Source organism: Mchenga conophoros, linkage group LG1 (genome assembly GCF_057382185.1).
Source record: "Mchenga conophoros isolate Kocher_MC1m ecotype Shallow Benthic linkage group LG1, M_conophoros_male_GT1.1, whole genome shotgun sequence".
Lineage (NCBI taxonomy): Eukaryota > Metazoa > Chordata > Actinopteri > Cichliformes > Cichlidae > Mchenga > Mchenga conophoros.
The window spans coordinates 33,566,368-33,580,649 of NC_140526.1; the positions used below are offsets into that span (position 1 = coordinate 33,566,368).

The 14,282-nt window shown below is 38.8% G+C and overlaps 1 protein-coding gene across 2 annotated transcripts in view; it reads left to right on the top strand.

Moving 5' to 3' along the window:
* The window catches only part of mapk8ip1b (mitogen-activated protein kinase 8 interacting protein 1b), a 142,843-nt gene that overhangs the window by 93,678 nt on the left and 34,883 nt on the right, over positions 1-14,282 (top strand). The window contains exon 1 of one of the 2 annotated variants that reach the window (XM_085275853.1): positions 12,346-12,717. The exons of the other annotated variant lie outside the window; for it this stretch is intronic. Coding sequence (XP_085131979.1) covers positions 12,455-12,717 — 263 coding nt within the window. The 5' untranslated portion in view covers positions 12,346-12,454. Of the gene's footprint in view, positions 1-12,345; positions 12,718-14,282 lie in introns of those variants that run through there. 2 annotated transcript variants of the gene reach the window in all.

The window sequence follows — 14,282 nt, forward strand, 5'->3', positions numbered from 1 at the left end:
TTTAATGCTCTTTCAGATGTTTTCTGACTCTGAATTTTCTTTTCTCAGTTCTGAGGTTTTTCTAATTTACAATTAAAACATTTTCAGCTTTTTTCCAACTTCTTCTTCTGTGTAACCTTCAGCTTTTAGCAGTTCAGCACTTTTGTTTTCAGGTTAAATTTGGTTGTTTTGTTTTTTTTTGTATTTCATTCAATATTTTTAACTCAAAATTCAGCAATTAATTCATTTCAGTGCATACATTCAGATTCAAGCATTCACACTGCAGTTTCTTCAGAAAATGCACTTTCTAGTTATATTTTATTTTTCCGTACGTTTTTTGAAAGCCTACTCCTTCAAAACCGTTCAACTTAGAAAAACCATTCAAACATCGTTAGATTCCTATTATTTTGGACATGACTGCTTCTAATTTTCTCATTTTTAACATTTATATTTTTAATTTTATTCAACTTTATTCAACAAAAATTTCCCATGTATTTCAATGGGGAGACCCTTCAAATTCTCATTCAACTTACTCATTTTTAAACTCTTACTACTTCCACATACATTGACATAGAGCCACCATTCAAACTTTAAAACGAAGACAAGACATTCAACTATTCAACTTGTATTTATCTTTTCAATATCTATTATACTTTTTCTTCAGTTCCAGTTTAAGTTTCATGATGTTTTTTCACCCGTTTCAGAGTTTATAATGGGTGTGTATGGGACGGAATGTTGGGGCTAGAGTGAGGCAGCTCAACTGCTAGAGTGAGAGGAGCAAAAAAATTAATCTTAAAATCTTTTTTAAAACTGCTGCTGTGTCCACAGCGTTTGCTCTACAGGTATGATTTTACCCTCAAAACGTAGCCATGGCTGTCCTCTTTCATCCAATGTGTTTACTATTGTACTAGGTGTTACGGTTCTTTCATAAATGTCACCAATGCACAGCCTCCTCCTTCCAACTCTTCCATAGACTCTAATGTTAAAATGGCTCAGAAGGTTCGTTTGAAAATCAGAAGAGCATGGTGTCTTTCCACTGTCACCACGTCCATATAATAAACTCCACAGGCATGAAAACTGAGAATTCGGTAGACTAGAAGCTGCTGTCGCTCACGGTGAAAGAATTTTGTCAATACGACTTGTACTTTTCATTTGGGAACGATTTGTTTCGGCCTGACTTTTCTGTTCATTTTAAGCAGCAAAAGTGAGGTGCATGTCTGTGTCGTGTGTATGGAGCCATTGGGTGCAGTCACTATAGCAACCAGGCTCACACCTGCCTGCTTAACGAGCTCTGCCTGCCACTGTGCCAAGATTCATATTAAACACTTCTCTTTCAACTGCTGCTGTGTCCACAGTGTCACAGCCATCATTTTACCCTCAAAACGTCGCCATTATTGTTCTTTTTCCAACATCTTGTCTTTCAAAGCTCAGAGATGTAAACTTTTTAAACTGTGTGGGTCCAAGTGGAGGGATCACATTTTAGTCATTCAGTGATTCAAAGAATATGACCTTTTAATATTCTTTCACATGTTTTCTGACTCTAAATGTTCTTTTCTCATTTCTTAGGGTTTTCTAATTTACATTTAAAACATTTTCAGTTTTTTTCCAACTCCTTCTTCTGTGTAACCTTCAGCTTTTAGCAGTTCAGCACCTTTGTTTTCAGGTTAAATTCGGGTTTGTTTTTTTTTTTTTTTTTTTTTTTATCTCATTCAATATTTTTATCTCAAAATTCAGCAATTAATTCATTTCAGTGCATACATTCAGATTCAAGCATTCACACTGCAGTTTCTTCAGAAAATGCACTTTCTAGTTATTATTATTATTATATTTTATCTATTCCGTACGTTTTTTGTAATCCTACTCCTTCAAAACCGTTCAACTTAGAAAAACCATTCAAACACCGTTAGATTCCTATTCTTTTGGACAACACTGCTTCTATTTTTCATATTTTTAACATTTATATTTTTAATTTTATTCAACTTTATTCAACAAAAATTTATAATGTATTTCAATGGGGATACCCTTCAAATCCTCATTCAACTTACTCATTTTTAAACTCTTACTACTTCCACATACATTGACATAGAGCCACCATTCAAACTTTAAAACGAAGACAAGACATTCAACTATTCAACTTGTATTTATCTTTTCAATATCTATTATACTTTTTCTTCAGTTCCAGTTTAAGTTTCATGATGTTTTTTCACCCGTTTCAGAGTTTATAATGGGTGTGTATGGGACGGAATGTTGGGGCTAGAGTGAGGCAGCTCAACTGCTAGAGTGAGAGGAGCAAATAAATTAATCTTAAAATCTTTTTTAAAACTGCTGCTGTGTCCGCAGCGTTTGCTCTACAGGTATGATTTTACCCTCAAAACGTAGCCATCGCTGTCCTCTTTCATCCAATGTGTTTACTATTGTACTAGGTGTTATGGTTCTTTCGTAAATGTCACCAATGCACAGCCTCCTCCCTCCAACTCTTCCATAGACTCTAATGTTAAAACGGCTCAGAAGGTTGGTTTGAAAATCAGAAGAGCATGGTGTCTTTCCACTGTCACCACGTCCATATAATAAACTCCACAGGCATGAAAACTGAGAATTCAGTAGACTAGAAGCTGCTGTCGCTCACGGTGAAAGAATTTTGTCAATACGACTTTTACTTTTCATTTGGGAACGATTTGTTTCGGCCTGACTTTTCTGTTCATTTTAAGCAGCAAAAGTGAGGCGCATGTCTGTGTACGTGTGTATGGAGCCATTGGGTGCGGTCACTATAGAAACCAGGCTCACACCTGCCTGCTTAACGAGCTATGCCTGCCACTGTACCAAGATTCATCTTAAGCACTTCTCTTTCAACTGCTGCTGTGTCCACAGTGTTACAGCCATCATTTTACCCTCAAATTGTCGCCATTATTGTTCTCTTTCCAACACCGTATCTTTCAAAGCTCAGGCATTTAAACTTTTTAAACTGTGTAGATCAAAGTGGAGGGATCACATTTGAGTCATACAGTGATTCAAAGAATATGACCTTTTAATATTCATTCAGATGTTTTCTGACTCTGAATGTTCTTTTCTCATTTCTTAGGGTTTTCTAATTTACATTTAAAACATTTTCAGTTTTTTTCCAACTCCTTCTTCTGTGTAACCTTCAGCTTTTAGCAGTTCAGCACCTTTGTTTTCAGGTTAAATTCGTTTTTTTTTTGTTTTTTTTTAATCTCATTCAATATTTTTAACTCAAAATTCAGCAATTAATTCATTTCAGTGCATACATTCAGATTCAAGCATTCACACTGCAGTTTCTTCAGAAAATGCACTTTCTAGTTATTATATTTTATCTATTCCGTACGTTTTTTGTAATCCTACTCCTTCAAAACCGTTCAACTTAGAAAAACCATTCAAACACCGTTAGATTCCTATTCTTTTGGACAACACTGCTTCTATTTTTCATATTTTTAACATTTATATTTTTAATTTTATTCAACTTTATTCAACAAAAATTTATAATGTATTTCAATGGGGAGACCCTTCAAATCCTCATTCAACTTACTCATTTTTAAACTCTTACTACTTCCACATACATTGACATAGAGCCACCATTCAAACTTTAAAACGAAGACAAGACATTCAACTATTCAACTTGTATTTATCTTTTCAATATCTATTATACTTTTTCTTCAGTTCCAGTTTAAGTTTCATGATGTTTTTTCACCCGTTTCAGAGTTTATAATGGGTGTCTATGGGACGGAATGTTGGGGCTAGAGTGAGACAGCTCAACTGCTAGAGTGAGAGGAGCAAAAAAATTAATCTTAAAATCTTTTTTAAAACTGCTGCTGTGTCCACAGCGTTTGCTCTACAGGTATGATTTTACCCTCAAAACGTAGCCATGGCTGTCCTCTTTCATCCAATGTGTTTACTATTGTACTAGGTGTTATGGTTCTTTCATAAATGTCACCAATGCACAGCCTCCTCCCTCCAACTCTTCCATAGACTCTAATGTTAAAATGGCTCAGAAGGTTCGTTTGAAAATCAGAAGAGCATGGTGTCTTTCCACTGTCACCACGTCCATATAATAAACTCCACAGACATGAAAACTGAGAATTTGGTAGACTAGACATTGCTGTCGCTCACAGTGAAAGAATTTTGTCAATACGACTTTTACTTTTCATTTGGGAACGATTTGTTTGGGCCTGACTTTTCTGTTCATTTTAAGCAGCAAAAGTGAGGTGCATGTCTGTGTCCGTGTGTATGGAGCCATTGGGTGCGGTCACTATAGCAACCAGGCTCACACCTGCCTGCTTAACGAGCTCTGCCTGCCACTGTGCCAAAATTAATCTTAAACACTTCTCTTTCAACTGCTGCTGTGTCCACAGTGTTAAAGCCATCATTTTACCCTCAAAACGTCGCCATCGTTGTTCTTTTTCCAACATCTTGTCTTTCAAAGCTCAGAGATGTCAACTTTTTAAACTGTGTGGAGGGATCACATTTTCTTCATTCAGTGATTCAAAGAATATGACCTTTTAATATTCTTTCAGATGTTTTCTGACTCTAAATGTTCTTTTCTCATTTCTTAGGTTTTTCTAATTTACAATTAAAACATTTTCAGCTTTTTTCCAACTTCTTCCTCTGTGTAACCTTCAGCTTTTAGCAGTTCAGCACTTTTGTTTTCAGGTTAAATTCGGGTTTTTTTTTTTATCTCATTCAAAATTTTTAACTTAAATTCAGTAATTATTTCATTTCAATGCATACATTCAGATTCAAGCATTCACACTGCAGTTTCTTCAGAAAATGCACTTTCTAGTATTGTAACTGATATTAAGCAATGGACAGCAAAATGCTGCACAATGTAGTCTACAAAAAAAGGAAAACTAAAAAACTTATAAAGGCTGCATAAAATAATTAGACCTTTCAACTAGTCATCCCCAAACAGAATTTAATCTTCAGCTATCCTGTAATATTTAATGTGAAATTAGGTGTTCAGGAAGTCTCAAACCTGGATTGTATTTTTTCATTTTAGAGGGAGTGGTGTGGTGAGGGCTGGGCTATACATTTATGTGAACTTTTGTTTTAAAATTACCTGCCATGCATTATTCACATAACTCACTTGTGGCACAAGAGGGCGTAGTGGGAAATCTGTATCTGTGCAAGTGTGCGTAGTTAAGCATAATTAAGAAGATATGAAGCAGAACAACAGTATAGGATTGCAGACTACTCTAGGGTGCTTTAAGGGAAAAACTCATTAGACATCAGCCAGCTGAGATCCCTGTTGATGGATCAGGTAATGCCTGTCTTTCTCAACAGGTGCAAGTTAACTGTAATCACTTGTTAGAGTTATAAAATAGCTTTCTGTGAATAGGGTTTGAGAGTTCTAGTAAGTTATTTGATTGGTTTATCATACAGTAGCATTAATTTGATTTGGTTAACTTGTCTAAGCTGGAACTTTCACTCTGTTAGCAACAACTGGAGCTGAAATAAAGGTATTGTCATCACCCCGTTGGACAGATGGACAAGGCGGGTGGAGTGGACATCTAAGTTTGTGAATGTAATAAGTCGAGAACAAAGATACGTAGGATTTTCAAATTGATGCCATAGGTGCATCTACTAAAAACCTTGGATAAGTTTGAATGTCAGTGATCTTGACCTCATGGTCAGAGTATGCTTTCTGAAAATCTTGTGAATGCAAAAACTTGAAAACGGGACTACGTAAGATTTTGAAATTGGCAACTCAGGTGTGTTGCCAGTTGCCAGTAGTTTTTGTTATGTATTTCATTAAACTGGCTGTCATTTCCAATATTGCTCATAAAAGTTTCCACCTTAAGGGCACGGAAAATACCTTTGTAGGTCATCATTCATCTGTTTCGTGTTTAAAGAACATAAGTAGAAGGCAGCTGGAGTTTGTTCTAGGGATGTCATGATACCAGAAATTTAGAAGTTGGTACCAGTAGGATTATACGAGTCTCCATGCCCAATTCATTACCAAACCACAATTATTATCCTATGTACTGTACTTAAACAGACTCCTTTATTAAAAGGTATTTTAAAACACTGACATACTGGCATAATTTTAATTTAAAATGTTAACATTAAAATTTGCTCACAAAACACAGATTGAAATGTTAGGGTGGTTGTCGAATAGTCTAGTAACGTTACAGCAAGGATTGTAACCTGTGGAAGAAACTGATTTCACAACAGTATTGCCAGCTATGATAATATATATTTCAGGATTAAGTAAGAAGGATAATACTTTGAATGATGTTAGCATAAACTGAAGGAAAAGTCTTTACACATGATTATGTTTAAAATAATTAGGGATGTTTCCCTCAGAATTAGATTGTATTTGTGGCAGCGAGGCAGATCATGTGTGCACATATTTTAAATGTTGTTGAGCACACTCACAAATTTCATGAATTATTAAATAATAGCATATACACTAACCACATTATAAATAATAAAGAAATAATCAACTGCCTTGCTAATAAGTTTCCAATCCGTTGAATGAACTCCACAGGTATTTGCCTGTTCTGCTCTACAGCCGTAGTGAGATAAAGTGGCGAGAGCTTTTCTCGTTCCTCAGGCTCTGGTTAGATATGCCTTTCCAGCTCACTGTAGATCATGTTTACTCAGATTTACTATGCCAAGGAGGACCCTAGCTGGCTAGCAGTTTGTGAAATTTCAAATACAATTACTGATGCTCTTTCATGGTCGAAAGGATGCATTGTGCAGTTGGTTAAAAAGGTTGATCCAAATTCAGCATCCATAATAGAAAATATTTTTCAATTTTAATATGTGACAATAATGCAAAAGCAGAAGAGTTGCATCATTAAGTTACTTTAACTGCAGCGTTAAGCAGTCATATTATATTTTTACTTAAAATTAACATTGACAACAGTACTTTTATGCTTACATTTGACTTATGCTGTGTCACTACTGTTGCTATAATGCTGCTGCTGCCACCTTGTTTCAGTAGATTTACATTTCAAATTAGGTAGTGTGTCATCAGGGACACTAGCTCTCTGGTAAAGAAAGTTGGAAAAGGCCCTTCATTTCTCTTGTAAATGTTGCTGCAAACATCAGTTAAATGTTGTTCAGGATTTTTTCTAGTTTTTTCTTGAATCATTGTGATTTAATTTGGAGGCTATATTGCCCACCCATACTCTTGCATTTTGCATGACTTATGTCCCGAGGAATCAGAACTCGTAGGCACATCTTTCCATTTTTTCCCCAAATTACTTAAAAATCAAAAGTTTATCAGTAATCTCTTAATTATAAATCCACAAAAGTGTTTGAGTCATTTATCCATTGACCCTCTTTCTCTACTTTCACCTTTTCATTTGCAGCTTTAATGTTGGTTGATTTGAATTTCACCTGTAGTAGGAGCTAGTGGACAGTAATTGCCCTGCTTGCTGTTCCCAGTGGATGATCATTTACTGCTGTGTCTCATTTCTGCTAACAATGCATGTTTGACTTGACAGCACTCCGTTCTGTTTATACAGTACAGGACCCTCTCTCGCTCTTCTTTTTCTGTCACTCTCTCTCTCTTTAAAAGCAAGTACAGCACAAGTAAAACCTAATTTAGGAGTTACAGTTATATTTAGAGAAAGATAAGTTGCTAACGTTCCCTTAGTTTTTCTAAAAGATCCCTGCTTCGCTTGTGACATCTGGTTTCACCAAGATGGTGAAAGAATTATGACAAGGTGTCTGTTTTACCTATGGTAGGTCTTGATGCATTTTCAATCATCCAGGAAAGAAAACCTCCAAAAGTTGATTCTTTTCATCTGGACGTAGCATTTGGGAGAAACGTTTCAGCACTCATCCAAGTGACTTCTTGAGTCTCAGCTGACTGCAGGTTTCCCCAATCTTATAAACAGTACATTCGCATAATGACTGAAACCAGCCCACTGAGGAACAATGGGCTGGGAGGTCAGTTCCTTAATCTTAATTATGCAAATTCTCATGACCATTGATCAACAACCACTGACCAAAACCCACTGATCAAAGACCACTGATCAATGGCCATGAGTACCATTCACAGAGAGTTGGGGAATGGCTGCAATCACAGCATTGTAAGATGGCGAAAGATGTACCCTTAGGCCCCCTCCTCGATTCAGAGATGGTCTTTCCCTTTTCACATAAATGGCCTCCTTGACGCCGCGCTCAAATCAGCGTTCCTCCCTGTCCAGGATGTGAACATCCTCATCCTTGAAAGAGTGTCCACTGGACTGTAGGTGTAAATAGACTGCAGAGTCCTGGCCTGACGAGGTAGCTCTTCTGTGTTGTGCCATCCGCTTCACCAGAGGTTGTTTGGTTTCCCCGATGTATAAATCCTGGCAATTCTCCTGGCACTTAACAGCATACACTATGTTACTCTGTTTGTGTCGGGGGACCCGATCCTTGGGGTGGACCAGTTTTTGGCGCAGCGTGTTTTGGGGTTTAAAAGCCACAGTGACCCGGTGTTTAGAAAAAATGCGTCTCAACTGCTCAGATACTCCTGACACCTATGGGATCACTAGAGGTTTTCGCTTGGGCAGCGGTTGTCCTTCTCTCCTGGATCGGCTGGAGCTTTCTTTAGATGCCTTTCCAGCTTTGACAAAAGTCCAGCTGGGATAACCACATTTACTCAGGGCCTTCTTGATGTGCTGTTCTTCTGCCTCCCTGGCCGCTGTGTCAGTGGGGATGGTGTTCGATCTGTGTTGTAGCGTCCTGATGACACCCAGTTTGTGCTCCAGTGGATGATGAGAGTCAAACCTTAGATACTGATCTGTATGTGTAGGTTTACGGTACACGTCAGCTTTTAGATGTCCCCCATTACTGATGGAAATCTCACAGTCTAAGAAGGCTAACCTGCCACTTTTCATATCCTCCCTGGTGAATTTGATGTGTCAGTCCACTGAGTTAATGTGATCCGTGAATTGTGGTACGTCCTGAGATTTAATTTTCACCCAGGTGTCATCCACATATCTGAACCAATGGCTTGGTGGTGTTCCAGGGTAGGATAGCAAAGCCCTCTTTTCAACTTCTTCCATGTACAAATTGGCCACGATGGGTGAAACTGGGGAGCCCATGGCACACCCATGTTTCTGCCTGTAGAACTGACCCTTGTATGTGAAGTAGGTGGAATGAAGACACAGTTCCAAAAGCAAACACACTTGGTCGATGCTGAGAGTGGTCCTGTTGCTGAGGTTGGTGTCATCCTGTAATCTCTTACAGACTACCTCCAACACTTCCGTGACTGGGATGCACGTGAAGAGAGATGTAACGTCTTGCAAGACCATGGTTTCATCTGCCTCCATAATGACATCTCTCACCTTCTCAACAAAATCCAGGGTGTTCTGGATGTGGTGTTCAGAGCTGTCCACCAGCGGGTTGAGGATCGAAACCAGAAACCTGGAGATGTTATAGGTGACCGAGTTGATCATGCAGACAATCAGTCTTAAAGGTGCATTAAGGCATTTATATATACCTGGCAGTTCTTTCATCCATCCAATCATTTCAAATTTAGAGACACCTCTTTGGTTTCAAAAAACCAAAGTGGAAACAACTATATGCATATTTTATCTACAGTCCATGCAAACTGGTATTATGATCTACAGCTGTGTGTTAAAATGAAGTTTTCAGCCACATGGCTAATGAGAATATGATTGCATATACATTTACTGAGGCTATTTCTTAGCTTCAATTTACAGACATTCTGCTTACAGCAAAACAATGGGGGGTTTTTTAAGGAAAGAAAAACAATTGTAAAATTGTGAAAGCTTGGCCAGTTTAGTAATGAAGTAATCTTTTAATTTTTGCGCAATGAATGTCAGGTAATTCTCACCCTGTGTCCTTTACATTTATGCACTGACCTGCACTTTTTACCATCCTATTATGCTTGCATTAGCAATATCAAAAGGGTTTCACAGCAGCGACAGTGGTGGGATAACATCAAGTGGGAAGCTATAAAAGACTGTGAAAAGCAGACTGTAGATTTATTCTCAACTAGAGAAATGCTACATCCCTAGAACATGAGAGGTAAACGGGCACCCTGGAAAATAAGGGAATGGAACTTTGTAACGTGTCTTTAACATGGTAAAACCATATTGGAACTCATTGTGATTTCCTAACCTAAATGCTCACAACTGAAAATAAAACTGAAACGCTAGTGAGAGCGAATTTTAAGAACTTCCTTGTCAAAAGTTGGGATGTCCAAAATGGGAATGCCCCTACATGTTTTCAGAAAAAATGTTCCAGTTGGTGAAAACAAATAAACAGTAGTACAGGGAGTGCAGAATTATTAGGCAAGTTGTATTTTTGAAGAATAATTTTATTATTGAACAACAACCATGTTCTCAATGAACCCAAAAAACTCATTAATATCAAAGCTGAATGTTTTTGGAAGTAGTTTTTAGTTTGTTTTTAGTTTTAGCTATTTTAGGGGGATATCTGTGTGTGCAGGTGACTATTACTGTGCATAATTATTAGGCAACTTAACAAAAAACAAATATATACCCATTTCAATCATTTATTTTCACCAGTGAAACCAATATAACATCTCCACATTCACAAATATACATTTCTGACATTCAAAAACAAAACAAAAACAAATCAGCGACCAATATAGGCACCTTTCTTTGCAAGGACACTCAAAAGCCTGCCATCCATGGATTCTGTCAGTGTTTTGATCTGTTCACCATCAACATTGCGTGCAGCAGCAACCACAGCCTCCCAGACACTGTTCAGAGAGGTGTACTGTTTTCCCTCCTTGTAAATCTCACATTTGATGATGGACCACAGGTTCTCAATGGGGTTCAGATCAGGTGAACAAGTTGGCCATGTCATTAGTTTTTCTTCTTTTATACCCTTTCTTGCCAGCCACTCTGTGGAGTACTTGGACGCGTGTGATGGAGCATTGTCCTGCATGAAAATCATGTTTTTCTTGAAGGATGCAGACTTCTTCCTGTACCACTGCTTGAAGAAGGTGTTTTCCAGAAACTGGCAGTAGGACTGGGAGTTGAGCTTGACTCCATCCACAACCCGAAAAGGCCCCACAAGCTCATCTTTGATGATACCAGCCCAAACCAGTACTCCACCTCCACCTTGCTGGCGTCTGAGTCGGACTGGAGCTCTCTGCCCTTTACCAATCTAGCCACGGGCCCATCCATCTGGCCCATCAAGACTCACTCTCATTTCATCAGTCCATAAAACCTTAGAAAAATCAGTCTTGAGATATTTCTTGGCCCAGTCTTGACGTTTCAGCTTGTGTGTCTTGTTCAGTGGTGGTCGTCTTTCAGCCTTTCTTACCTTGGCCATGTCTCTGAGTATTGCACACCTTGTGCTTTTGGGGACTCCAGTGATGTTGCAGCTCTGAAATATGGCCAACCTGGTGGCAAGTGGCATCTTGGCAGCTGCACGCTTGACTTTTCTCAGTTCATGGGCAGTTATTTTGCGCCTTGGTTTTTCCACACGCTTCTTGCGACCCTGTTGACTATTTTGAATGAAACGCTTGATTGTTCGATGATCACGCTTCAGAAGCTTTGCAATTTTGAGACTGCTGCATCCCTCTGCAAGATATCTCACTATTTTTGACTTTTCTGAGCCTGTCAAGTCCTTCTTTTGACCCATTTTGCCAAAGGAAAGGACGTTGCCTAATAATTATGCACACCTGATATAGGGTGTTGATGTCATTAGACCACACCCCTTCTCATTACAGAGATGCACATCACCTAATATGCTTAATTGGTAGTAGGCTTTCGAGCCTATACAGCTTGGAGTAAGACAACATGCATGAAGAGGATGATGTGGACAAAATACTCATTTTCCTAATAATTCTGCACTCCCTGTATTGTTTAGTCAGAGGTTTTGTTGAAGTGAAATTTTTAAATTTTACTAATAACAGTATTATTATTTATGAAATAATACAGCAATACATCACACAACAACATCTTTTTTGCGTCAGAAATTTCACAGACATAAAGGAATGACGTCTTTTACGATAAGTGCTGCAGACTATCTGAATATACCGTGTGACTGTTTGGGCACCTGTCTACGTTTGCTTTATGGCCTGTCAGCCTTCTTATTTTGTCACTGTCGCCATGCTGCCAGATCTCAGCACTGAGTGCAGTAGTTTCATGAATGATGATAAGCTAGAATCTTCTTTTAAGAAGATGAATAGGGAAAAAGAGCGATGGAAAAGGGAAAATTAGAAGTCTTCTGTGATCAATGAGCCCCATGAATAATTGAGGGTGACCGTGTTTTACACAGATAGAGGAGAGAGAGAGAGCGAGAGAGGAGTGTCCTCCTGTGCTGATGTTTTTCCTGTTTGGACTTCCCGTGTTGTTAGATGATCTGCTAACACCAGCAGTTTCCAGCATTGGCATAGTAAATCTGAGTAAACATCAGAGAGAGGGAGAGAGAAAGAGGGTTATATAATACTACTGTTCTCTGGTGGCTTCAGCTCCTCTCTTTGGGGGGAAAAAAATCCTCCATCCATCTCGCTTCCCTCCCAATGAGCAGCAGCAGCAGCCGGGCTCTGAATCAGACGCCGCTTCCATCGACCCTGGACGAGCTGCTCCCCTTCTCCCTCTCCCCCAGCTCTCTTCCTACACTCGCTCCTCCCTCTCTGCCTCCCTCACTGCCTCTTTCACTTTCTAACCCTCTTGCTCCTTCTTCTCCTCCTCTCCTCTTGACTGTGGATGCCCTCCTCACTTACAGCATGGATTCGGGAGGGGAAGGAGGAGAGGGCTGGATGGAGGACCAGTGGGAGAAATGGTAGGACATCTGTCTTATTCTCTCTCTCTCTCTTGTTTTTTCTTTTTTCAGTTTATTGGCATGCAGCAACATGGCTGTGTGTGACCTTGCAAGTGTGTAACTGCTAATGTTTCTTCTTCTTGCTATTTGGCATCTCCTCGGTACAGCATGCCCTTGAAGGAGATCGCCTTTATATGACTGTGTGTACGTTTGTACCTAAACAAGAGAGGTAGAACGTGCAGCGGAGGTTGCTGCCTTATGATGACCAAAAATAGGACCATAGAGGCAATCACATGTTATCCTGCTGCATGTGTATTACAGTGGAACTGCCGGTGTAGGAGAAGCACTGTGTAGACGGATTGTTGTCTTCAGAGTTTGTTTTCATGCAGCTGATGATGGAGAAGAGGGTGATTGTACTTGGATCTGTTGAATTGGACGGGACGGTCCTGATTGTGCTCCTGTCCTTGCAGGAGGGCGAAGCTAATGAATGACAGAGAGCATGCAGCCTCATAATTCCTAGTGGTAGTGTAAACGTGAGTAAGGAAGGGAAAAGAGTATAGTTGGAGCTGCTGTGATGACTAAATACTGGGCTGAAAGGTAGAATAGCACGATCAGAGCAACACAACACAGAAACACATGTGATCGTAGCATTTAAGAAAAGTATTATGTGGGGAGCATGGTTTTCCTGTTTTCACTGTAATAAAAGATATAGAAGCACTATTTATTTCTCATTGCTCTTTGTCAGGAGATTTAATTCCATTCTGCATATTTTTCTTATCTCTTTCTATTAACAGAAGTCGTCTTCTCACTGCTGTGTGACCTTCCTTTATGATAAACTGCAAAATGTCTTTTTATCACAGAGATTATATCAAATTCAGATCAACATAAAAAAGAGTTAAAAGGAAAATACCCGTATTTGACCTTGTTTGCCATTTGTGAATTTGCAAGCAAGCCTTAGATAAATGTAGTTCTATCAGGGTTATATTGGGTTGTTTCTTATATACATACATATATAGAGATATTTATATATTACTGAGCTGGCCAAGCACATCATGGCCTGAGCGTGAGGTCATTCTGCCCTTCATTAACACAAGCAGAGAGACAGGCCGAGGAGACACAAACATGGCAGCAAGCTGCCCTGTCACCACCTGCTGTTACAATAATGCTGCAGTTTGTCCCACATCCTTAGCGATATAAAACTGAAACATCCGTCCTGCAGTGTTGTTACAATCTGAAGTTGTTTTACAACATGAGCTGATGGGACTTGTCTTCAGGGACCGTTTAAAAGCTGAACAGTTTAAAACCCACATCACTTAAAGCGAATAATCAAATTAAATAATCTCAGCAGAAAGATAAAATGTGCTGAGAATGGGATCAAAATCACAGATCTGAGCAGGAAATGCTCAAATCAGCCAAGGAGAGGTGAACTTAAGTTTTTTTTGACATGTTGTAGAGAGAAATTTATGTTTTGAGACATATTAGTCAATTTTCAATCCTTGAATGTGTTCTTTTTTATTACAGAACTACTTTTGAATTGTTCTTTCTAAACTTTGCCAAAATATGAAGCCTTTAGTTTCCAAGTCGAA